The following is a 26,009-nucleotide window of genomic DNA, read 5'->3' as shown; positions in this document are numbered from 1 at the left end:
AAATACTGAGGTGAAGAAAGGCGATAATTCATATGCCTTGCGCCCATACAAGGCCATGGGGAACAATCACGTACGTGGAGTTACATACTTGCATGGTGACAACAATGATGAGACCCCTGAAACCTTCAAGCAAGACATGGATTGTAGAACAAACAAGATCGTCTGCGCTCGCCTCATGGGAAAAAAATAGCAACACAGTGGTCATAACATTTGAAGGAACAACGCTCCCAAGAAAAGTTATATTCTACAGGGAGGTTTACGATATGAAACCATACCTCCCGAGACCAATACTGTGCTTCCGCTGCCACGGTCTCGGCCACATGACCGATGTCTGTCCTAACAAGGAGCGCCGCTGCGGGAAGTATGGACACGCACATGAAGACATGGAGGAATGCGAACGAGAACCGCAGTGTAGAAACTGCGGCGGACGCCGTGTGGCATTCAGAAGTGAATGCCCCAAGAGACAGATACCCAAGAACAAGACCAGTCAGCGGCAGCGATCGCAACAAGGAAGGGCAAACTACGCGGCGGCGGCCAAGCTAGTACCAACCCCTCCAATAAACCAAAAAGACATTAAAGGAAATCTTCAGGAAGTCTTTTGGTTCAACGCGAATCATATGAAAGATTCGGCAATAAAAGGCAACCATGAAGAAACAATCCCTAAATGGATTTCACCTGATTGGATTCGAAGCACAACGAAAGGAATGACAAAACAGCCCAAAAAGAAGGAAGACCTGGAATCCAGAGCAACTAAGCTGAAAACAAAGGTAGCCAAGATGAGCACGGAGATGACAATGGGCTTTGAGGTAGTCTTCAGAGTTATGGCAGATATTAAGAAAGACACTGCCACCCTCAAGCATGGTAAATAAAGGTAAAAGACCCGGACCGACAAACAAGGCAACGACCCGAATCGTTCAATGGAACTGCAACACGTTCTCGGAGAGAATGGCGGAGATGAGGCTTCGTTTAGATAGAGAGGAACCACCTAACATCCTGCTCCTACAGGAAACAAAAACGCCCAATATGACACTACCCGGGTTTGAATTCTATGTGACACATACAATAAAGTCAAATCCCAGTTACAGAGAGAAAAACCCCATGGAGAAAAAAGGATGGGCGGCCATTGGCGTACGAAGGCACATACCACATGCTTACGTCAACACCTCCCAACTATGTTCGGACGAACGGGAGGTGACTGCAGTCAGGCTGAAGAGGGGTAATATCAGGCTTGTTGTAGTCTCGGTCTAAATCCGACCAAGAGGTACCCGTAACGACGGGGAAACGGCGGAGTGGATCCGTAAGATATCAGAGCTAGCGGAAGGAGACCCAACGATCATCAGAGGAGACTTCAATGCGCAACACCGCGAATGGGGATACGAGATTAACGCCAAGAGAGGCAGAGACGTCTTAGAAGCCATGCAAACCAACAACTTCGAGCTCTGCGAAGAACCGGGCGTTAAAACAAGGCTGGCTAAACAAAGAAATCACAAAGACACCGCACCAGACCTTACTTTGGCCACGGCAAACCTCGATCTTCAGTGGACTCCATGGAAAGACACACACGGCAGCGACCACTACCCTATTGAGATAAAAATCAAGCATACAGGAGGAAATAATGCCAAGGAATCAAGAACATTCATAAAATGGGACAAATTTCGTGAGATACTCGAAGAGAGCTTCAAGCTGAATGAGGACATAGAAAATGTCATCCGCGAAGCTATGAAGAATGCCAAGACTCAAGTTTTAGTTGAAAAGGGGGACCCCAGGCCCAGACACGCACCTACATAAGAAGAAAGAAAGGGAGAAATAAGATACACGGATGCCGCGAAGAACACCGCGGCCGTGTCTATAGCTTGGACAGATAAAACTGGGAACAAACTTGAAACAGCAAAACTCTCAGAACAGACGTCCGTCAGAAAGGCCGAACTGAAAGCTATACTGGCAGCTGCTGAAGACATTAAAGAAACTCTCCAGCCGGGCTACACGGCCCGAATATTCACAGACTCGCAGACGGCGCTTAAAGCGTGCAGAAACAGCAAAACAAGAAACAGGACAGTCAAAAACATCAATATAATCGCAAAGAAGCTGAAAAAAACAAGGCTCTACACTGACAATTGAATGGCTACCCGGGCCGGCTGACATCCCAGGCAACGAGAGGGTACACCAGGCCGCCGCGGAGGCAGGTAGCAGCACCAGCTCTGCAACTGGCCGATCCTCTCGGGAAGAAGTAACCGAAGAAACTTTCATTGACCCAGAAGAAAAAGCCGAATCGGCAAAAGAAGAACGCGAACTCTACCTGAAAGGCCTTCTACTGACAGTGGAAGACCCAATGACGCAAGGGTACACGAGGTAGGAGAATGTACGATTACGAAGAATCAGGCCCGGTACAGCCTTAACACCGGCAAGAAAAGCAGCATTTACAAAAAAGGAAGAAGGAAATGAAGACATCAACCCTGTGTGCAACAAGTGCATCGCAGGAGCGTTGCTGACAACAAAACACAAGAGTCTGGAGAAATTCAAACAAGACGCATGGGCCTCTCTAACGAGTGAGGCGAAACCAAAGAATTTAGAAGCCTGGACCCACCCCAAAAGGACAGGCACAACGCAGAAAGCAAATCCTGGATTCACTGATACGTTTTATCAGGACATCCACGGTCCATCAATTCATCCTACCCAGACTTGGACGTAGTTCAACTACTCTACTCAAGCTATTGTAGTATAACTACTTTTCCGAGTAACTTGGTAACTTTCAATTACAACTTTATTTGGGTAATTAGTAGTTTAACTTAACCACATCTTTTAGGTAACTTCTACTCAAATTACTAACTACTTTCAAAATCTAGTGCTAATTTTGCTCACCCCAAAAAGTTTGAGCGCAGAAATAAATAAGACGCCGGCAGATGAAGTGACGAGCAAAGGGCCACCTCATATTCCGTTCCCACAGGCGTCCTAGGGCCAAGGTGGCGACGAGCAGCCCAAACATAACACTGGCGCGCACGAACGCTGGAACAGATGCTTAGCAAGCCTTGGTCGGGTATTGACCTAATCCGGTAATGCACGTAGGCGTCACGCCTCCAACTGCAACCGTGAAGTCGGGGACACTCCGAGGGTTGTTGTTGTTTTCATGTTGTCTGCCTTTAGTGAGTACTGACTCAAGTGGTTTGGGGTTCTACGGGTAGGCACTACTGGAATGAACTCGCAGCTGGGCGCCTGTTACCATGGCCGCCTCGTCGTCAGCGCATACTCCCTTGCAAAGCCGGACTCCCCCGCCCATAAACGCAGACACGGATAATCCGTTCATGGGAGCACCTTCCCGTTTCAAGCTACAACTGTACGAGCGACGATGCTTGTTCACTTAATCCTTCGCGTCCTTCCAACCTTCTACGCCAGGGAAAACCTCCTCTTTGTTGAAAACGAGTTTCTTGTCAGATGTGTCAGGCTACCACAAAAATACAAAAAGTAACTTCGAAAGTAACTTCAAAGTAACTCGCTACTTTTTGCAGTAGTTAGTAGTTTACTCAATTACTATTACAAATGCGTAATTTCTACTCTACTCCAATTACTTTTGGCGTCACTACTCAGTAACTTAACTACCTTTTTTGAGTAATTTGTGCATGTCTGATCCTACCTAATCATCATCATAATCCCCTCTCCCTACAACCCTCACAACCCCCTCCCTCCTGCCTCAGGTTCACCAGACCATGGGCAGGCGAACCTTTCTCATCAATAAAGACACGATTTCAATCAATCAATGATACAAGTTACGTTATAGGGATCGGTAGCCGAGTGGGCTAGCACACACCAGCTCTCAGCAAAGTGGAGCGAAAGCTTGCGTTGCAGAACCCAAAGATCCTGGGTTCAATCCTCACCCCTGCCCGTTTCGATCTGAATGAGCATCGTACCGGCGTGCGGTCGTGTATCACTACTGAGTGGTGCACGTAACTTCTTATCTACAGTGGCTGACAATTTCGCCATGTTCAGGCAGACTCTGTATAAACAACTCACAACTAATTATGAGTTTCGTTACCTAGGGTGCCTCAATGTTCTTCTCACTATGGTGATGCCACTCTTTCCAGTACCCGATGCCGACTGTACGCACTCACATTAAAAATACAAAAGCCGCTAAAAAATTTTGCCTTAGCGCTAGTGGCACGGACAATGCTTAAAGCTCGTGCCAGCAGACACTCTTTGACGCGCGCTCGCATCTACCGCAACGAAGGAACGAGCATGAAACGCATTTGGATCACTCCAAATCCACCGAAGGAATTTGACATAAATTGTTCATTGTAAACATACCAGTCCTTGTAATGCGAAGGCGAGGAAGGTTATTGACGCAGCGCGATATCAGTCGCATGCTTAGATTTCTGCTCAGCAGTCTTGACTTTTCCCCCTCTCTTTTCGACTTATGAATAAGGAATGTTTTCCACATCTGACCGGTTTGATCGTCTGGCTATTGGCAGGCCGGTGTTTTTTCGCAAGACGTCTTCCTTCTTACATCGTTTCTATTTTCGTCCTCGCGCGCACCCGTGTTGCGTCGTTTTAATCTGTCTTGTCAGACGCACCAGGGACATCGATCGGACATTGGTTCTTCAAATAAGGTGAGTCCACTGCACACAGTTCTAACTTTGACCATGATTTCTGCAAAAACGCTTTTTCGAGAACAGACAACTATTATTGGGAAGGCGGCTGTCATTGGGGTTATTTATTTTTCTACGAGTTTACGAGATGAAACCGTACCTTGAAAGAAGGTAGCGCTCTGTGGTGTTGGTCTCTTTCACTCGTCCGTAGTGTTTAGCGCTTTCACCCTTCAAACTATGAATTACAATCTAGCCCGCGGGTGCATACCATTCTACAGAACATGACTAAACTGCCGTGTCCTTCTTGTTGTTTTGTTTTCGCAAAGCAGACTGGATATTACTTAGTAGACTGCATATTACTTTAAAGTTTCGCATACTGGTTGCTTAAAGCAAATAAAAATAAATGAAATAAAATAAAAAGAAAGTTAAAGAAAAACAAAAAGAAATCGCACGCGATTTGTCATTGTTCTTAAGAAAACAATTTAACCCTTAATAAATTGTTCAAAAGCGGAGGCAATTGTAAGAAATCAATTTTAGATAAAGAAAACCCCAAAATAAGTCTCAATTGCTATACTTCATACTATCCGGTAAGTTATTATGGACACACCGCTAACTTCACCACACAGCCTGTAAAATGTATCACTATACTATAGTGATACATTTTCTATGTTAGTTCATTTTCCAAGCGCCTGTAAAATTTTAGGTATCGCTTGTAAAATGTTCGGGGTAAACCGAAAATTTCGCCATCGCTTGTATGGGCGCCATAGGATTCTTGTTTCTTTTTTTTTTTTTTTTTTTGTTCTTGTTTTTTTTTTTGTATTTTTTGTCGTCGAACTTTTTATATATGTTCCTTTTATTTTTCAAGATACAATTGTATACTGGGAAATATATATGCATGCAAGAGCAGAATATGTACCCTCTAAATTTCTGTTGCCACATCCTTGCCGCATTCTAATTTTGGCAGCGGTCTTGCACGCACTTTATCTCTTACATTTTTTTTATCTATGCATTTTTATGTATATTTTAGTCTTGTTTTTTGTACTAGCAATCACGTTATAAATACGCATATTTAAAGAGCAAAGCGAGTAGAAGCTAGGGCCAAACCGACGCGCCGAAGCGTCATGACGTCTGTATAAACATGACACAAAAGATTCCTCAGGCGGATTTGCAAGCCCAGCAAAAGTGGCGTCACGGATTTTGTAAAAACTTCTCTGGGGACAGGTCCGTCGTTTGAACACACACCTTTACTGTGAACCAGAGATGGGCAACATACGTGCAAAAATGTATCCAAATACATATACGAAATACGTTAATTCACTACTAATGCAATTACAAATAATCAAAAGTATTTAAATTAGAAATACATATACAACAAAGAGTATTTGCCATCTTAGAAATTCTCAAGGACATCATGTCGTTTGATATCTAGACCCAAACTTGAACCAAGTAAAAAAAAGGGCCCCGTTCTCAAGAAAAAAAACAACAAAAAAAAACAAAAGAGGGCAGTTCACAAGTTAGGACAAAAAGGTGCTTAAAAGGTATAAAGGCTTTAGAAATAAAAATCGTCCGTCCTAATGTAGGCACGTAAATTACGAGACACAGTGAGTACAAACAATCGACCTTCAAGTTATTGTGATTTTATTTTTTTTTATATTTTTGGATTATCATCAAATTTACTACAGTGGTGAAAATTAGTCACTTTGGAGCTAACACTGAAGGGGTAAGCTTGATGCTTGTCAATGCCACGTCTACGTAAAATACAAAAAGTGCCGTTTACGCTGACTGTGCTACGATTGTAAGAACAAAACAATGTTTGTTTGTTTTTGTATAAACGTTTAACTGAAGTTTAATAGTAGTAAAGTATTTTCAAATAGCATGTCGTTATTGCAACGCTTTTTAGGACACAGTATAAAGCCGTCAATAATTCTACCCCGCCCTTGCATTCTTTGTTCGTCTCTGCTTTTTTTTTCTTCGATGTTTGTTGGCAATTAGGGTGGCGATGCGTGTTATATGGTTGGTTAATACTTAGTAAAATTAACACACAGCACAAAAAGCAAAGGCGATGTAGAAGGGTGTACACAAGACAAACCCTGCTTGAGTTTTGTACACCCTTTAAAGTAAAGGGTGCTCAAATAACGCCACGGCCAAGGTCGGGCTATTATATTTTATTTATAAAATCACACCTCTCTCTCTCTCTCTCTCTCGCTCTTGTGCTCTTGACCTTACTCGCATCGCGAAGAGAGCCCAAAATTGTATTTTATGACAATTGCAGTTGAAATACTACTTTTTTGGAGCTTAAATACAGTCGTCAAACATATTTCCTAGTAAGGAATTGAGAACAAAATACTCTAAGTATTATCAATTCTTATTTCAAATACTATAGCTTTTCGAAAGAATGCCCATTTCTGCTCCGGACCAATATTATCCATTGTCTGCCAAGAGTATACGGCTAACAACATCCGTGGCTCACACAAGGTCCATCTCGTCTGTCTACAATTGGACAAGAATAGAGCGGCGAAACGCGAAAGTCACAATATGAGCAGCTCTGAAAAGTTACCTGAACGCCGCGTCCTTCTCCTCACGGAGTGGGAGCAGTTTAGAGGACGTATAAAAAATACCTTGATTATTTTTCTTTTCTTTTCACTCGGCGGAGAAAGTTGACTGAACGCTGAACGAATCTTAAGTCGTACTCGGTAATTAGCTCACCCACGTCGCGATAATTAATATGTGAGTCCTTGCCCTCAGAAGCATCTTCACCATTTCTTGTTTCGTAACGTGTCTTCGGTCGTAAAATATGTTCTCCGTCGCTCCTCTCGGACACTCAACGCCTCCGATTGATGCCGTACGACTCTGCAAAAGCACGTCATTACGAATAAATAAAACATTGAGACAGTTGTTTTTGCAACTACTCAGACACTCTGCAGCCTTGACGCACGAATCAGTTCCTTGAAAGTTAGAAAGAAATCGAAGGGCGTGACCCAGACCGCATTAAACGGGGACGAGGTCAGCGGCGTTCGTAGGAAACTCTGCGCGCTGCTGCCGGATAGTGAGACGAAACACGCGTGTGTTTCAGCCGTCCGCGATGAGCAGTGCTGCGATCTTCAGCGTCCTGGGTTACGCGCTGCTGTTGACAGTGCCCATGGTCCTGGTGTGGGCGCTGAACCGGCGTCGGCTGCATGGCCTCTTCCGAAAGCACGGCATCCCGGGTCCTGATCCCGATCTCTTTTGGGGAAACTGGAAGCAGCTCAAGAGAGACCGCCTGCAGGTAGTACAGTCTATTTGCGCTTGCTAATATACTTAGTTTCACCCAAAGTTGAACCGAAGTGAACCCTACGATCGTAAGCCGGTCTATTCTTTCCTGGGCTCATTCATTTTTTTACCCGCGGTCAGTGTACGACTCGTAGCACTTAGCAGAGTCACGACAATACATTGTCGAGGTTCCTTCAGATAAAAGAGTGCCATCTGTCTCACGGACAGGTAACATAGCCTTTAACGCCTTCTTGAAGGATACTTCTCGCTCGATGATGCAGTCTGTGCATGGTTCAATGTTGCAATACTGATCACAATACTTTTGCGTTTTGTTGTCTGAAGTCACAGGGAGAGTGTTTTGGTAGTCCAAAGTTAAGGAAGAAATTGTATTTGTCTTGTTCTGCCATTATATTCGAACTAAAAGTGAGCAACGATCGGGTGGCGACTCCCCGTTCGACGTCGCGAGGACCGTTGGACGCGAAGATGTACAAGTGATGCGATAAACTATACAGATAGAGTTTTTATTGTTATTCATATCAAGTGTGCCGCTGTGTTATTTGAGTACGACTTTATTCGTGTAATAAGTTGCTTTCGCAGAAGAGGAAAATAGGTAAAACTACGGCCTCAAGTGCTCGTCTGGCAGAGTTAAACAGCCAATTCATTACAGCGTCAGACTTGTAAACACACCTCGAGGTGATGTTTCCTAATGGTTTTGTAATTAATACGTCTATCAATTGTTTTCTAAAGATTGGTCATTTTAGCAAAGCAATTATGTTCAATACAGCGCGAGCATTTTTTTTTTTACTGTAAGTATATGAATTATGGAACAATAAAGGAAAATCAATTACTCGCAACAAGCATTAAGGTATGTACTTAATTTTTACGTGCAAATGTTATAATTTGGGGCAGAACTTAGAAACAGTCCCATGAAAATTGCTACACAATCAAATTTTGCTTTTACGTGACTACACAGATGATGTGCTAGCGCCATTAAAGCAAACGGAAAACACTGCTTTCGCGACGTGCTAGCGAGTTTGGCCAGTTAGGGAACTTGCATACGCACACACCGAATCGCTGATTATTGTGCACTGTGTGCGTGTTACGCAAGCTGGAGCCGAATTGGGAATCGATTCTAGAATTACAGGATGATGTAACAACTCATCTCCACTATAGCGGCTGAATGGCGCATGGAGCAAATGAGCAAATAAGTATGAAGCCACAGGAAGTAAGCGGCTTATCCCGGAAATGAACTCTTGATAGGCTTTTCAACTCATCCAACTGTTGGTTTGAACAGGGTCCGGGCGAAATGATTCCGGAAAAAATGACCTCGGACAGAATGGTCCCCGGATAAAATGGCCCCAAGGAAGTTTTGAGACATAGCTTGCCTTTTCTTCGGGGGTTGGTAGATTGTTTGCACTTGCTGAAAATTAGACACAGAGAAATAAATGTTTTCCTGATTACTTAATATATGAAACGCTAGCCATTTTAAAGTTTACAAATTCAATTAAAAACACATTGGATGCCAGTATTGGAACCAAGTTGAAGAGAAAAGTACGCAATAAAAATAATATACAAGAACAAATATTAAAATTGTGTCTATACTATTTAACATAATTAACACGAGAAGAAAAACATTACATAAGAAGCCATCAATAATATATATATATAGGGTGTTTCAGAGAACTCAGGCCAAATCGCTCCTGCAAAAACTACTCATCGCAACGAAAAAAGGCTTGTGTCGTTTTGGTCTGGGGCCAGGGGCCCAATTAGAAAAATGATTAAAGTCCGAGTTAATTAAGTTAATAATTATTTTCGCGTAATTAACTTGTTTAATATTGTGTTTAAGGGCATGGTTTCAATTAGAAAATTGCTCAGCATCGTCGAAAAACACTAAATCAACAAATTGCAGAACGATAGAAGGCACGCGAAGCATTTTACGGCTTTCTGAAAAACCACACAAATTCGACGGGTTTTTAAGTTTCGATTTGCTATCGGAGCGCATCTGGGCCCCGGCGGCACCGCGCCCCGTTGAAAGATAGTGCAACCAGCCTCTGCTGCGTCGCGCGATGACAGCGCAGCAGAGGTGAGATGCGATTTAAGATTGAGTGCTACCTTTGACAGCGCCTTTTTGAGACACGTCTCAGCTGGGACGTTGCTTCGAGCGAGCCGCTCGACTTACATTACGAGGCCTCCTAGGGATTTACCAACGACGTAGGTGCACCGCGAAAAAGTGCTTTAGTCCTGAAATTCCACAGTGCATGCTCTATCCGTAGCGGTCGAGAATTACAAGGCAAAAGAACAGCGAGCAGACGCTGCAAAATTGACACCCACCGCCTCCGCGCTCACTGCCTACTCCGTGAATACAAGGCGAAAGAAGGACACGCAGACGCTACAAATTCGACACCCTCCGGCTCCGCGCTCACTGCCTACACCGTAGATTGAACAGACTACAGTTTACCATAATAGCCCCTCTACTAGAACCTACCAGGAAAGGTCACGTGGCAAGGCCGACTCGTCCCGAAATGCATACCGTTTCCGGAAAAAATGTGAGGAGGGTAGGGGGAGAGGCGGCTTCAGAAGACGTTGCCTTGCGGAGGAGGCTCGTGACGTCATGCCATCCCCCTGCCTATAATTCAAGAAATGATAGAACTTAAAAAATAAAAATCGCTGCCAACCTACTTTTTTTACTGTTAGTTTTTTCTAAGTAAAACACAGTGCGTGCCAGGTTCTTAGCGCCTCTTTAGGCTCCGCAGCCAATTAAATGGCGACATTAGCAGATTCGAACGGCGAAGAACAAATCACGCAGCGAAAAACGTGAACATAATAATAAACGACGCCCGGCGTTTCCGATACCTATACGGAGCGCAAGTTCGTCTGCTTCTTTCGCAGGGGTTGTGGTGACGTCAGAACGCCGAGCTCTGATTGGCTCTGATTGAAGGATAGTGGGTAGACCTCAAAGGAAGCTGCCTTTGAGGTCTACCCACTATCCTTCAATCAGAGCCAATCAGAGCTCGGCGTTCTGACGTCACCACAACCCCTGCGAAAGAAGCAGAAGAACTTGCGCTCCGGTGAAATAAAGTGTTTATTGAAACAGGGATACGGCGCTTTTGAGCTGGGCAAGCAGAGTAGCGTCCGCTTAATTACGTTGGAGTTTGGTACGCGCATGACCTATTAAGATCCTCGTGGTACAAATATTTCGTTTTGCATGTTTAATGATTCGTTTAGTATTCGTCTGTTTTCAATATTCTTGACTGTTTGCCGCATCGACACGAGGGACTGTGTGTACTACATAAAGATACCATAAAAAAGAGATAACGAAAACGTCTAGGAGTAACATCAGTTGTTTCGAAGAAGTTTCAAGAAAATATCACATAAAAAGTTAATGCGTAGTTCATTGCTTTTTTTTTTTTTCCTCGCATTGTAAGAGTCTAATAAATCCAAGTAATACCATTTCAATCCCTGGGTCCTGGGACCTTGATTTGCTTCGTAACCTCATTTCTGATAGAAATACCTGTATTAAAATTAATAAGGGTAAAATGCCCATGATGAAAAAAAAATCAGAATGAATAAAAGTAAGAAGTATTACTGATAAAGTGCACCAAATGCCAGGTTCACGACGCTTTGTTAGCGTACGTGTGTAATGTTCTCACAACCACATACCGCCAGGTAACCGATCATATTTGCAACATTCTGACAACGAGGGTTAGAATAGCGGGCCTCAGATGGGGCTGCATCACAAACGCGTTGCTACCGTGAAGGGGCGGAGGCGGAGAAAACTTTTATTGATTGCAGGAGACGTTTGGTCTAGGTGGGGCTCTTGGTCCAGGGCTCCAGTGCTCTCTGCCGCAGCCTTCGCCCTTTGGAGACACATGCCATAACCTGCTCTATACTCGCAAAGCCTGGCAGTTCGACGACGGAGCCGTAGAGTGCCCGGTCGCAGATTCGGAGCGCGAGGATCTGGTAGCAGAGAACATTTCTGGCCTTTCACGCAGCTTCTGCAGCGGCAAGGACCCGAAACATGGTTTTCAAACCTGACGAGAAAAGAAGCGGTAGCGGGAAGAACGCGAGGAGCACCAGCGGACATTGCATCGCTCGGGAGAAATGTGTTTCCGCGTCTCGCCGCAGCGGGGCGCCCGTTACATGCCTGCCTCTCCTCTCATGCGTTGTCTGCCGCGCTACCTTTTCCCTTTCGGCGGCCGCGTCTCATGGCGATCTGCCAGGTTTTGTCCGTATAGAGGAGGCCATGCACATGCATGCGGATTTCAAACGGTTGAGAATCTAAAACTTCGCTGCAATCGTGTTTATTTCCCTCGTAGGTGCTCGACCAGTGGGTCCAAAAGTACGGTAAAGTCTTTGGGTTCTTCATGGCCGAGCACCCTTACATGGTTGTCGCGGACCTCGACCTGATTCACCGGTGTTTCGTGAAAGAATCGGCCACGTTCCAGGATCGACCGCAGTACGTCATCGACGTCGAACCCTTTACGAGCTGCCTGCTTTTCCTTCGAGGTGAATGCCCTTCCAGTGTCTCACGACCAAGGGCCGCGCTGTCGTATTTTGCGTACAAGAACATTCCGCCCAAGTGATAAAGATGTGTCGTAGCCTGTGTGCAGACATTTAGTTACAAGAGTGGTCAGATAAGTACGGCCATAGGGGTGTCAAGCCTTTCTCATTTTTTTTTTTTGCATTTTCAATTATATTTTTGTACGATGTAGCAAAACATGTCCACGCAACGGAACGGACCCTATTTCAACAAAAACAATTATTGTGTTTGTAACAAAAAAAAAAAAAAGAATTCGCGTCTGAAAGCAGGTGGAACAACGTTTCCCAATTGCGGGTAGGCGCAACTTTGAAGGCCGCAAAAATAAAAAATAAAACTTCCTACAACTTAAATATGCTTATATATAAAGTAAGCCAACTGGTATACACGAAGAAGTAAGAATTTTTATTTAAACATAAAAGAGTTGCGCAAGAGGCCAAGTTTGTAATCTTAATTTAAAATAAGATTACAACTTGGCCTCTTGCGCAACTCTTTTATGTTTAGGCATTTTTCGGAGATTTTTTCAACACATCTTAGAATGAAGATTTTAAGCTGAAACTTTTTGTACAGCGTATTTCATGCCTTGTTCACTTTTAACAACAAAAAAAAACAAAAAAAAACGTCAGCGCTCAGCTATACAAAGTGTCTTTTCCATTGTTCCCGGAAATTTTCTAAATATCGAAAAAGTCAAAAGTGTTACTTCTTTTTTTTTTTTTTTTGCGGCAATTAAAAAAAAAAAAAGAAGCAATCATCTTTGATAATTTCTAAACTTTCCCAAATGAACCATTGAAAACAGTTAATTCCAAATCCGTAGAAACATGTTGCATTTTATTGTTCTAAATTAAGAAACAAATATAAAATGAGCATATTTCAAGGCCCATATGTTGCAGTCAATTACCGTTAGAGGGTTTCTGTCTCGACGACTAGTGGTGCTGGAGCACTCTATACACACCTTACTTGGTCGCATTATCTCTTAGACATCATACAACATACCAAAAATTTTGTGATTTCGTTGATATTGCCCATAAAAAGGAATATTTGCGGCGCATTCGGCCCTTAAGGAATAAAAAAAAAAAGAATTAAAAGAAAATACTCCGTAGAAAATGTTTAGGCTTAAAAACTAAATTCTAAGTGTGTTGAAAAATCTCCGAAAAATGCCCAAAAATAAGAGTTGTGCAAGAGGCCACGTTTGTATATTTATTTACTTGAAATATAAATCTAAATAAAATGAATCTGACTACTTCATGCAGACCGTTTGGCGTGCTTTATACACAAACGTATTTACCTAGGTGAAAGTTTAATTTCTTTTCATTTATGCTGCATTTAAATTTGCGTCTACGCGCCATTGGGGAAATAGCTGTACCACCCCCTCTCAGGCGCGATTCTTTTCGTTTTCTTTTTTTACAAAACAATGACGCTCTTTTTTTTTTTTTGCGTAATTAAGGTATATATTTTGTTGTGTGGACATGTTTCCCAACCTCACATAAAAATGTAATAGAATGCAAAAAATAGGCACGGCGCCTTATGACCGTCGTTATGTGAACACACCCTACCCTATACGCGTTTGTCTCGGCATAAAAAGAGAAAGCGTTCAGCACGCCGCAAACGATATGTACGCCATACTGGAGCTGATAGAGAATAGAGTATAGATCAGTACGCCAGAATCAGCGCTCCCTGTAGTCTTCATGATCAAACATACGTATCATTGGCTGGTTCAAGCTATCATAACAACCCCAGCATTCCTGGACACGGTCTCCTTGCGCCCTCTTTGGCTATTCTCAGCAAAACGCAGTAAAATGATAATTTCAGCCAAACTACTGCAAAAATTCTTACGCTCCCGGGATATCTATATAGGGCACTAATACACTCTTATTTAATACCTACTTGAACTTCAGGATTGTATACTTTTTATTCCTGGGCCCGATATAATATTGTTGCATTGGGTCTATGGGCCGCTTTGACAAAATTTTTAATTTATTCTCACTGAAATTAAGAACCGTAAAGTTCCCGAGGAATATAATAGCTGCCGACTCATAGCACACACGCAGTTAAAGTTTCGGCATTTTAATAATACTTTTTATTCGTCGACACTTTCATATTCGGCCCGCTTTTTACCCCCGTAAAGTTAGCACCCCGCCGTGCACCAAGAAGCTTGCAACCAAGCTACCTTTACATAGGTTTATCGAAAAAAAAGAAAAAAAAGATTTGTACGATGCGTTTGTGACAGCATATTGCCTAAGCATGTGGCGGTTATAACATGACGATATAATAATTAGATGTTTACAATCAAAATTTGTGCCCTGGATTTTAAAAATAAGCAATTGTTATGTAGGGTCAGAAACACTTGCATTGTATATATTTTGCTTTGAATTTGCCTGTGTACGTAAAGTTTTAGCTCGGTTACATACACAAACTGAACAAAATTATTTCGGGCGTGTATAACTAGAAAGAACTAGAAATAACTAAAAATATAACTAGAATGGCGTGCCGCTGGCCGTTCGATTGTGTGTCTTTTTATCTATCTTATTTTATTTATACATATATACGCGTATAAATTTAAAGAAAAAAAGGCGACGACGTTGAGAGGATAACACATCGGGCAACGGCGGTGCCTCAATCTGAGCCCTGGTTCCTCGGAAGCGGCAGCTTCTATTTTGACTGGGCTACCTCCTTGGAGCCTGATGATTCGACCCCAGGGGACCCAGTGAGCAACAGCGCCATCATGTTCCTAGGGCTCCTTCATGCACCGATCGAACGGCGTGCCAGTGGACTACTGCGAATCGGACTGCCATCCTCCCCAATACCAACAATCCATGTTGTCGTCATCATACATGTATATACTCATCACATCATCATGTTCACTAGTCGCGGCACCGCGGGCCTCCATGGTACGGGCTGCTGCCTTTCCGCGGTGCCGCGGCTCTCCAGAGCCAAATAAGAATAGGCTAAAAACTAAGGACTAAAGACAAAATGCTTTGCTGACCAACAGCCGGTAGCGCCTTAAAAAAAAACAATAGTGTTTCCTCGTTTAGAGGATACAGATTCCAGAACTCACCATACTAGTGGCGCACAACACTGAAATAACATACGCAATGCAGAAACAAACAGATTGCCCCTTGAACGTAAAATGACAAAATACACATAATTGGAGAGATTTTTTGTTCCTAAAAGCCAAATTCAGAAACCTAGACTAAACTAATGTTTGCTAAAACTCGGGGTATATCGTGTGCATCGTTTCGAAAAAGTATCAAATGAAAACACCACGCAACACATTTGACGTTGTTTCACACCTCGAGACAATGGCTTGCACTGGCGCACTGACCGCCGGCGTAGCATAGCTCGTAGTCGTGAAATGTCTGCGACTGATGATGCTGATAGCTTGTTTGCCAAAAAAAATAAAAATAAAAAAAAAGAAGACTCGGCGCGGGCCTCCCCTCCGTCAGGGCTAGATTCGGCGCTGTATATATAGGCGTTCTGTCTAATGCAAATGAGCGGAGTGGAATGCGTTCCCCCTAGTAAAGTGTTTGGCCAGACGCAAACGGTGAAAAGGATGGAAGGCTTGAGAGATGCACAGGAGAGGAGGTTTGGATAGCGGTCGCGCGCTTCGGAATTCTCAATTTATCTTGCTCTAGGGTGCCTACATGTCTGTCTGTCTGAGGGTGAAGACATCCATTGTTGCCCTGAATGTGCCAGCGCGTGACGCTCTCGCGCACTCGGTGCGTGACTTGGGCGGTAAAATGGCGCCTATGCATTAGCCAAAGCTACGCGCTCGAGCCGAGTGACAACAAATTGCGCGCGCTTCAAAATGCATAAAAAAAACGATTGGGCGGAACAATTTTATCTTATTTATTTGAGAATACTGCCGGCCAACTTTTGAGGGCCAAGGCATGATAGACAAACATCAGAAACCATCAATGAGTCGAATGAACAAACAACAATAAACAAGTAGCTTAGTCATTGGTGACAAAAAACAATTCATCAACTGCACTCGCAAATAAAGTGGTAGAAGCAATCGCCGTCACACTTGGTGGCAACTCATTCCACTCACTAACAGAACGAGGAAAAAATGAGTTTTTAAAAACATATTTTCTGCAGCAGAACTCAAGGAGCAAATTCTCGTGCTCCTGCCTTGTAGCGCGACTTGCGTTATTCTGTAAATAATCATCAAAATTTAAACCAGCGTTATTATGAATTATGTTATGCAAAAATGTCAAACGCATTACTTTCCTTCGACATGATAATATACACACCCCGGAGGCGGTATACAATGGTGACACGTGTGAATCTTTGCCGTACGAGTTGTAAATAAACCCAAGCGATTTTTTTTAAGGCCTGCCAATTGGTCAATAAGCGATTGCGAGTGCGGGTCCCATACAACGTCAGCATATTCCAGCAAAGGACGAATCAGCGATTTATAGGCCGTCAGCTTTGTCGCAGGAGTACAGTGACACATTTTCCTACGTAGCGACCACAATTTACTTGACGCTTTTGCGACAATGGCTGAGATGTCACCCCTCAAGCAAATGCGCGCGTGTGTAGGAAGGCACTCTATCTTGCTCAAGGTTGATACACCACGTGTCGTGAGAATCGGGAACAAAAACAGCGTGTCTCAGAAAGCTGGCCATGTGATTATACATTAAACCGAGAGGAAAAGGCCCCAACGGTCCTCTTATTGATTTCGGCTGCTTCGGAACGGCTGGGCAAGACGAGGAACTCGGTGGCCCCGTTGGGCCCCATATATTGCTGGTGACGCTTCAAAATGCACGAAGCAGAAAAGTATATTTTGCAAAGTCTCTTCCTTTATTGTTTTTGTGTTGTGTTTTTAATGCCCTATTTTGTAGAAGAAAGATCGACCTCGCGCATTGCATAAAAAGAAATTGACGCGCACTTTTGCAACTTTAACTAGTCGCAGCAAAAAACAAGCAGACCCAACCGATCGTCTTTTTTCTTTTTTGTTACTCTTTATTTGTCCTATTTCCTCGGGATCACCAAGGTCAGCTTTTGCGATTCCCCGTGTTCTGCTTCCGTCTTTACGTTCCTGTTCGTGTGTACCACCGACCCTCCAAACAAATGTGTACAGTTCCGAGAACGTACCGGCTCATAATAAACGTGGAGGGCGTAAGTCGCAAAGAAAACGAATACGTAAGCAAATGTGTCATTACTTTGTCGGTATAACGGGGTGAGTGCAGCCCCATTATTTTTCTGTAACCGGCGTGCCAGAAGATATATATATATATATATATACATATATATAACTGAGAAGAAAAAACCCTTAGGGAAAACAGCAACAACGGACTACGGACGACAAATCGTCCGTTGCTGTTTTCACTAAGGGTTTTTTCTTCTCAGTTATATACCCACGCCTTCGGCCTCCCGCCACCATGCCCGTTGTATAAATATATATATATATATATATATATCAGGGTGTCGAACCGGAACCGAACCGGTATTTTTCCGGAACTGAACCCGAACCCGAACCGTTATATTGTTATCGCGATGAACCCGAACCGGAACTGAACCGGAAAAAAAATAACGGTTTCCGGCTCACGACAAAACGGTTCAGCCACGCGCTGTTGACAATGAATGTGCTATCAATGCCATTTGTTTTTTAAGTGCCTTCAACTGACACACACCTCGCTTACATATTTTTCTTCTCCACCCAGTCTTAGGAATATAAACGCTGCATCCATGAATCTTGACATAGGAACCAGTATTGCGCTGGTCGCGGCTTGCGCGGAAGAAAAAAAATTGGAAGGCTGTGCAAAAAAAAAAAAAAAATCGCGTCACGGGATTTCATTTTCCTATAATCTCGTAAATCCTAAATGCTGCTGTGTGCTCATTTCATAACACGTTTCTAGAACGCGCGAGTTCTTGAAGCTTGCTTCCATCGGAATGAGAAAAGAAAAGGCTGTGGAGTTTGATAATAATGCATCCGGTTTTGTATTCACCGATGTTTGTTTGCAAACAAGCTCACTACCACCCCCTATCGGCGGACCCCTGCGCGCTTCCGGTTTTCCTCTTCTTTTCCATTTGTCTCTCCACCTTTAGTTATTTTCACTATTTTGTACAGTGCACTAATGTTCTTACAAACATACTACAGAAACTTCTTTGAAGGAAACTCTTCTTATCCGACCGCTGTGCGTTGCTGAGGAATGAATAAATACACTACCGGAAGTCTACCGGGGCACCCAATACTGTGGCGCCCTCGTGGTATCAACTCCCACCGAATGTGGTGAATAGGCACTTAGAAGCTAACATATTTGTGAGACAGCAAACTCTTCTATTTTAATATTTATCCTATTACGTCCTTCTGGCGTTGCGTTCGGTGAAGTGTTTTTCATATTCCGTATCTTGTTTAATGAAAACTTCTTTAAGGGTCTAATTTGAGTTACCGAAGGCTAGTTCAAATAAAGAAAGCTGTATTTTCTCCCCACTGTTCCTTCAATTGCTTACACGCCGAGGTGGCGGGATAGTTAGCGAGTTCTACTTGTAAGTGGGTTTGTAAGGAGGTCGCGGATTTTACAGCTACTGCGTCGGACCCAATTAGAATAAGTCCGAATGCGTAAACGTCGGTGAGGTAACCTTTGAGTGCACATAAAGAAACCATTCCTGGTAGAAATCCCTGAGCCTCACACTACGATGTATCCCGTTTCGTATGTGCTGATTTCAGATGTTTTATTTGTAACTTATTTTGATGTTGCAATTTGTCATTTATAATTTCCGAACCGGTTCGCGAACCGGTTCAGCGCCCCGCGGATCGAATTAATCGAACCGGAACTGAACCGGAACAAAATAAATTTACCTGAACCTGAACCGTAACCGACCCCGTATTTTTTTCGGTTCGACACACTGATATATATGTGTATATATATATATATATATATATATATATATGAAGTAAGGTAAATATAAAAACAATTTAAAAGTAAACATTTGACAGAGATCTGTCTGGTTGGGAGTAATTAATATTAAAAAATTCGGACACCAACCAAGCCCTTCTGTAGGGACCCAACGTTTCAAGGCCAATTCGGCCTCTTCTTCAGGGGCGACTACGGCTATGGCCGTTGAGGAGCAGTATCCTTTTCTTTTTCTTCTACGGCGTTAAAAACAATGGACCGGGAAAAGTTCATGTCAAAGATGCGTGCTCTCGGAGCTACTAATTCGAAGTTTATTACGACGTTTCGAGCGGTCCGCGCCGGTCCCCGCTCGAAACGTCGTAATAAACTTCGAATTAGTCACTCCCGCACGACTCACCTTTGACTTATATTCGGTTCAACAAAAGTTCGCGACACCTCAGTGGAAACCCACTGAGATTAGTGTGGAAGCCAGTGCTGCCGCAAGCGCAGTCATCATTGACGCGATGGCCATGCGGCTTCTGGTGCTTTCTGATAAACGCCTTGAGACTTTAGGCTTTTTTTTTTTTTTGCTTTTTTTTATTATTTGGATTAGGTATTTCAATTTATGGCCTGTGCTCTTTCGCAGTCGAAAACAACAGATGTATGTTTTAAAAATCATTTTAGCCTCTGCGCTCAGTGGTGTATGCTTCAGGAAGAGACGTTTAGCAACATTCTGCAACAAGCAGCGAACGTCCTGGTTGGACAGTATAGACAAGGGTCTTCGCGAAATTTTGTCAAACCGGATTTCAAGGTCGTACTTTCAGGGTTCGACTGAGTCGAACCGGTTCGACTAACCATCAAACTTTTCACCAGATTCGACCGGTTCAACTTTGTGGACAGTGTGGCTAAACCTTGATACAAGCATGTCTAGGTTTGGAGAGTTTTTTTATGCAAAGGGTTATTTTAATTTTGTGAACCGCTGTAATTAAAACAAAACTAATTCTAATCCCTGATGAAAAAGTTAATAACTTAATTTTTTTTGTACTGCATTCACTGAAATAACCAATCAGCGCTGCCCTTAATTCATCTCTTAGCCATCACCATCCAATCCGAAGCCAATTTGCCAGCCTGTCGCACATGCGCATACGAGTCGAACGTCAATACAAGGTTCGTCGAACTTTCCACAAAAAATTCGAAAAAGTCGAACCTGGTCGAACTCGAACCTCGGCCGGTTCGCGACACCCCTAGTATAGACCATAGAGTTATTATAATGTACGCTAAAGGTTCAACTGGCGTTATAGTGTGCTGCTGCAAATTGAAGCAGGCAGTACCCAGTCGGAAATTGACTTCCGCTAATGCATATCTATAGGAAAAAGCGAGTGCATTTTCTCTCTGAGCTCGATTTTAAGGCCAGATATCACGAATAATGCGTACGTGCTAGGTAGCTTGGAACATTTCTCAGTCACGTAGACGAAATAATTGGCCAGTTATAGCATTTTTATTTGAAATTCGTTTCATAAAAAAACTGCTAAGACGGCTTCGTACATGTATTTATGTGCACTGTCGGACACTGTTAGCGCGAACACGGCGTCGGAGCTTTCCAGCATGGGGGATATACGTGCCAAACGAACGAAGGACATGTGGAAAATCAAGAGAGACGTCAAGAACTACGCAGTAACACTAGATAAGTAACTCCTTGTGCATGCAGACGATCAAAATAAATTGAAAGTCACGTAATATAGTTCGATTTGTAATAAATAAGTACTGCTTTATTCTTTCTGCTCATGATTACGCGCGAAGATGCTTGTTCTGGGTTAAAATCATCACCTGCACGCTCCAAATCTTTGCAGATAGGGAGAAGCCGGAGAACAGGTGCCTGATAAAAACTGCCCGAAATACGAAATAATAAAAATACTCAACTTTCCTAGCCCACGTTCTTTAGTTTTTTACGTTCGAATGTTTGTTTAACCGATCGTAAAGATGCAGAACGGAGTCATTTTAATTTGGTGATAGGGCGGGCATATTAATAATATATAAGCGCCACCGGAACGCTAGCGAACCATGAACGCACTCTCCATCCAGATCACTCGTTATTTTGCTTAGAATCGTCGCTCGTTTTTACATACCTGCCATGGAACACAGGTTAGTGTCTGAAAAATAGCGAAGTTTAACATCGCTCAGTGGTAAAGAAAAATGCTGTAACTAAAGCAATTACACTTTCACAATATTAATAAAAGTACATACTATCCGGTACAACAAAATAACAGAACTTATTCATGTTATTTTCCGGCAAAGAGGCAAAATTCAAGCGCGTTTTCCCACAGGAATGCACAGCAGCACCGCAAAATTAGACTGGCTGCTGTCCGCTTCAATTTGCCTCCCGGAAGTCGCATAGACCAGTTGAAACTCTAGCTTACATTATAATAACCTCACAACGGGATCCCGCTTGCAAAGGTGTATCGTAATGTTGTCTACGTTCCGTTGCACTTGAAGTCGATCCGACCGCAGCCAACGCTACGAATCGATGTGGTGCCAATCGAACGTCACCAAAAGAGCATCGTCGTAGCGCACTTCGTCTTTGTGCATTTGCCGTCACCAGCTAAACTTAGCACGCACAGTGAATGCGGCGGACATTAGGGAATTTTAGGGAGCCCTTTTGCCCATCCGGTACGGTACGATGAGCCGTCCGGTAGGAACTGCGCATGCGCAGTTCGTGACGTAGGGCCCATCGTACTGTAACGGATGGGCAGAAACGGTTCCCTAAAACTCTTTGTTGGGGAATCGTAGTAGACCGTTTCCGCAGCCCGCTAAGCACCCGGATAGCGCTCCGTAATCCGCCACAAGACCTTGAACTATGCAGATAAGGCTGACGGCACGCATGCGCAGCTGCGGCGTTTTGCTCAAGGATACCGTACCGGAGGAGAAAAACGGTCTACTACAATTCCCTATTGTCCAAGACAGCCTCATGGCGAATATCCGCAACGAGATATATGATTCTATCACGAAAGACTGCGTCGAGTCACGGGTAAGACAGAAACTGATTGCATGTAGCTAGTTACAACGCACCGACGGTTGGTGCCGATTAGCAATGCGTAAAATCTCTCGGCACAGATTTTAAGACAACCAGAAATGTACGCACGTGAGCGTTCGTACAATCAATCGTATACAAGAGAAAAACAACTCCTTTACAGGTGAAGAGTGGAAAAAGGTGCGCAACGTGCTGAATCCCAGCTTCACCACGGGCAAGGTGAAACTCTGCTCTGAGATTGTAAGCAGATGCACCGAGGAACTTGTCAGGGTGCTGAAGACGCATCACGAGCAAAGTGAGCCTGTCGATTTGCTGCAAGTGGCGCAGGGTTACTCCTTGGACGCCATCACTAAGATTGCCATGGCCTGGAAGGTGAGCCCCGCAATATTACCTCGTGTAAGATATGCAAAAATAGAATACACTACTCTCAGATATTAAACAATAAGAAACGATATATAAACATGCTTGTATGTATAGTTTTATGCTTCAAAGATACCATTTTCGGTCTGACAAAGGTCGTACGTAAACATCATTTACAAAAAAAAAAAAAGCAGTGCAAGGACAACTTACTTGGGAATTCGTTGAGTAAAACGTGAAGGTGGTTTTTTACAAAATCGCAAGCTCATCAAAGGAGTGACTCTACAGTAGTTATGTCGTTTAACGAAGTCGAAGTATCAATGCATTATTCGAAGAGTAAAATTGACAAGTACACGAAAGATGAAAAATTGGAATAAAACAAATTTATGCAAGAATCGGATAGCAAAATAAAGACAATGTTAATTGCGAGAAAAAGAAAAAGGGTACACAATGAACACATGTAGAGACAGCCTATGGTAGAGGTTGAGCAAAGAGTAAACTAGAGGATGAAGACAAAAAGGACCTTGATTATACGGCGTGTCACTAGTTGCCTGCAACGCTGGCGAAGGCAACGGCAGGCGAAGAGAGAAATGGCGAGCACTAGGAAGGCGGGACGGGAGAGGATGGCAATGGGGGGCTAGGGGAGAAAAGGAGAGCACTAGGATAGTTAGAGGGGAGAGGACGTTTCCCTCCTCCTCCCCAGCCTTCCTAGTGCTTGCTCTTTCTTCCCTCGCCTGGCGTCGCCTTCGCCTGTACTGCACGCAACTAGTGACACGGAGTCTAGTCAGGTTATGATCCGAAAGAAGACATTTAGAAAGTGAAAGAAATACGTAACGTGAAAATTAAATTATTTTGATAAATTATAATTTATTAATTTCTTTTCGGGAACAAATTCAACGCCAACAAAGACGCTTAGGTAAAACAATTGCGTATGAAATACTGAAGCGCTGTTTCTTCCATCAGGTCAACTGCCAACAGAAGACAGACGATCCCCTACTTATCGGAGTCAAGAGGCTGTTGGAGGACCTAGACAAGGCAGTTGTCGAAAGCTCACTAGCACTGCCCGGGATAAGGGCGGTCCTCAAACTTCTCTACCCACTCACAAGCTTCAGCAATCTCTTGAATCGTATATCTGAAAACGTGCTGGACACAGTAAAGTCTCGACGTCAAGATCAGAGTCTCCGGGAGAAGGACATGCTACAGATGATGCTCGACGCCCAGGCCGGCACTGAAGACGCTGCTTACGATGTTCACAAAAGCGGTCCGCTCATCGAGGACCGTCATCTCGTCTCCAACTCTATCATCCTTCTTCTCGCAGGCTTCGAGACCACGGCAGTGACACTGGGCTTTGCCCTATATCTTCTCGCCATGCATCCAGAAGAACAAGAGAGGGTTCACACCGAAATGGAGGACCTGTTTTCGCACGCGAACGAACTGACATTTGACGACGTCCATCAGCTGAAGCGTTTAGACATGGTGATCCGCGAAACTCTTCGTTTGTACCCACCAGTTCCACTGCTGGTAGCTAGGACCTGTCTTCCGGACAAAACAGTCATGGGTCAATTCATTCCAGCAGGAACCACGCTCATCGCACCAGCTTGGCACATCCACCGAAATCCGGAATACTGGCCCGAACCCTCTCGGTTCCTTCCAGAGAGGTTCGCCGAAGGCCATCCGGAGCGCCATCCTATGGCGTACTTTCCCTTCGGGATAGGGCCCAGGACATGCATCGGCAGGCGGCTCGCATTGATCGAACTTAAGATGTCGATCTGTAAGATTCTACGCGACTTCAAGCTCGTACCGTGCGAGGAATCCCAGTATCCTGTCCCACTAGTGGTGCCTAACTTGACACTTCGCCCAGGTGTCGGCCTCAGGGTGAGACTGGAGAGGAGGCGAAAATGTAAGGACTGAACACATACCATACAAACGAATGTCTCCACTAGCGGTGTACCAACTTGTTTTTGAGTGGGGGGGCAAACCAGACGCAGAATCCCCCCCCCCCCCCCCCAGGACTGAGGAACGGAGCCCTTGGTATCCCTTGGGCGCCGCCGGCCAGTGTTTGCCCTGCCCAGTGGCGGCTGTTTCGGGGGCGGGGAGGGGGGCAAAACATGCTCTGCCCCCTCACCCTGAAAACTGGGGGAGCAAGCGCCCCCTTTGCCCCCCCGGTTGGTACGCCCATGGTCTCTACTCACAACCTACGTAAAGAGGGAGCAAGACAAAAACTAACATGTATCCTAGGTGACCAGACGTCCCGTTTTGACCGGGACAGTCCCGTTTTAGAAGTTCATCAATGCTTCATCTTTTGGTCTAACGAAGCCTCATGTCCCGTTTCCGTGGGAACATTCATAGTAGTTGTGAAATCAGTACTGTAAGATCAGAGTGGTATTTTTCCCCTAAATAGCTGTTTCGTTTATCGTTAGCCACTCGTCGGCATTGCCGGCGCCGAGAGGGCCCCTCCTTCGAGGAGAAGAGCGCTGCTGGTGTAAGCACGGGAAAGGGTAAGTGACGACTACGCGGTACTCCGCGAGCGCGCGCGGCGCCACCGGACGGAAGGAATGTGTCCTCTTGGGGGACGGAAACGGACACCCGGACGTACGGGGTCGGGGGAGTTTGGGCGGGAGAAGTACCGAAACTGGTCGCGGACGTGTGTCGTACGTCTGCCGGCCCTTTGTTAATAAATGTATAGTTAAAGCATCAAATCGTCGTCGCTGCCACTGCCTCGCCATCTAAGGGCCCGTTCACACTCTTGCAACCGAGTACGACCGAGAGAGACCAGACCAGTTTTTAAGCCTCTTGCAATATCTTAGGACCAGCTCCGCTGTATCGCGTCCGGTCCTAAGACATCGCAAGAGGCTTAAAAACCTGTCTGGTCTGACTCGGTCGCAAGAGTGTGAACGGCGCTTAAGACACTAGCCGCGATCAGGGAGAAAATCTTCGACGACTGACGCCTTTCCCCATCACAACACGAACCTCACTAGTACTAAGCAGTGATGGAAGTGCTGCGCCATTTGCGCCAAATTGCGTCTGCCACATGTCGCGCCAAAATACCATTTTTGCTCAAAATTACACTACACCTGCGAATTTAATATCCGTCGATATCAAATATTGAAAGAAGTGGAAGAGAAGAAAAGTGGTAAAAACGTTTATATATGTCACGGTGTCTGTACTCGCTGTTACTAAAATTTGCTCGTCTACCGCGCTGGCCACGCCATCAGATGATGACGTGGCCAGCGCCTGGAACTTTAGATTAACTTCCAGACGATAATGTCGATAATGTCGGCAATGTCACGGAGCTAGAAGTCGCAAGAAAAATTAATAAAATGGTGGTAGGAGCTGCTGTGATAAGGACGAAACCGGGGTCTCATACTCTTGTAAGGGTCATTTGATTTTCATTTCAGCCACACGCCTCCACGTCGTGGCACAAT

The 26,009-nt window shown here is 44.3% G+C and overlaps 1 protein-coding gene across 1 annotated transcript; it reads left to right on the top strand.

The window, feature by feature from the left end:
• The first annotated feature begins 263 nt into the window (after positions 1–263).
• On the top strand, positions 264–24,523 carry LOC115319268 (cytochrome P450 3A4-like). The gene is made up of 5 exons (XM_042292707.1): positions 264–861; positions 1,262–1,740; positions 12,143–12,332; positions 22,391–22,599; positions 23,548–24,523. Exons 1-5 carry the CDS (start codon positions 264–266, stop codon positions 24,493–24,495), a joined length of 2,424 nt encoding a protein of 807 aa, XP_042148641.1. The 3' UTR covers positions 24,496–24,523.
• Positions 24,524–26,009: the final 1,486 nt, after the last annotated feature.

This window comes from Ixodes scapularis, unplaced genomic scaffold (assembly GCF_016920785.2).
Source record: "Ixodes scapularis isolate PalLabHiFi unplaced genomic scaffold, ASM1692078v2 PGA_scaffold3__209_contigs__length_174095766, whole genome shotgun sequence".
Taxonomy (NCBI): Eukaryota; Metazoa; Arthropoda; class Arachnida; order Ixodida; family Ixodidae; genus Ixodes; species Ixodes scapularis.
This window is presented reverse-complemented; position numbering and strand designations above follow the sequence as displayed.

Coding starts and splice junctions, on each gene's coding strand:
- LOC115319268 (XM_042292707.1), top strand. CDS start 264: ATGAAACCATACCTCCCGAGACCAATACTGTGCTTCCGCTGCCACGGT. Junction 862..1,261: donor CACTGCCACCCTCAAGCATG/GTAAATAAAGGT, acceptor TCCGACCAAGAG/GTACCCGTAACGACGGGGAA. Junction 22,600..23,547: donor AGATTGCCATGGCCTGGAAG/GTGAGCCCCGCA, acceptor TTCTTCCATCAG/GTCAACTGCCAACAGAAGAC.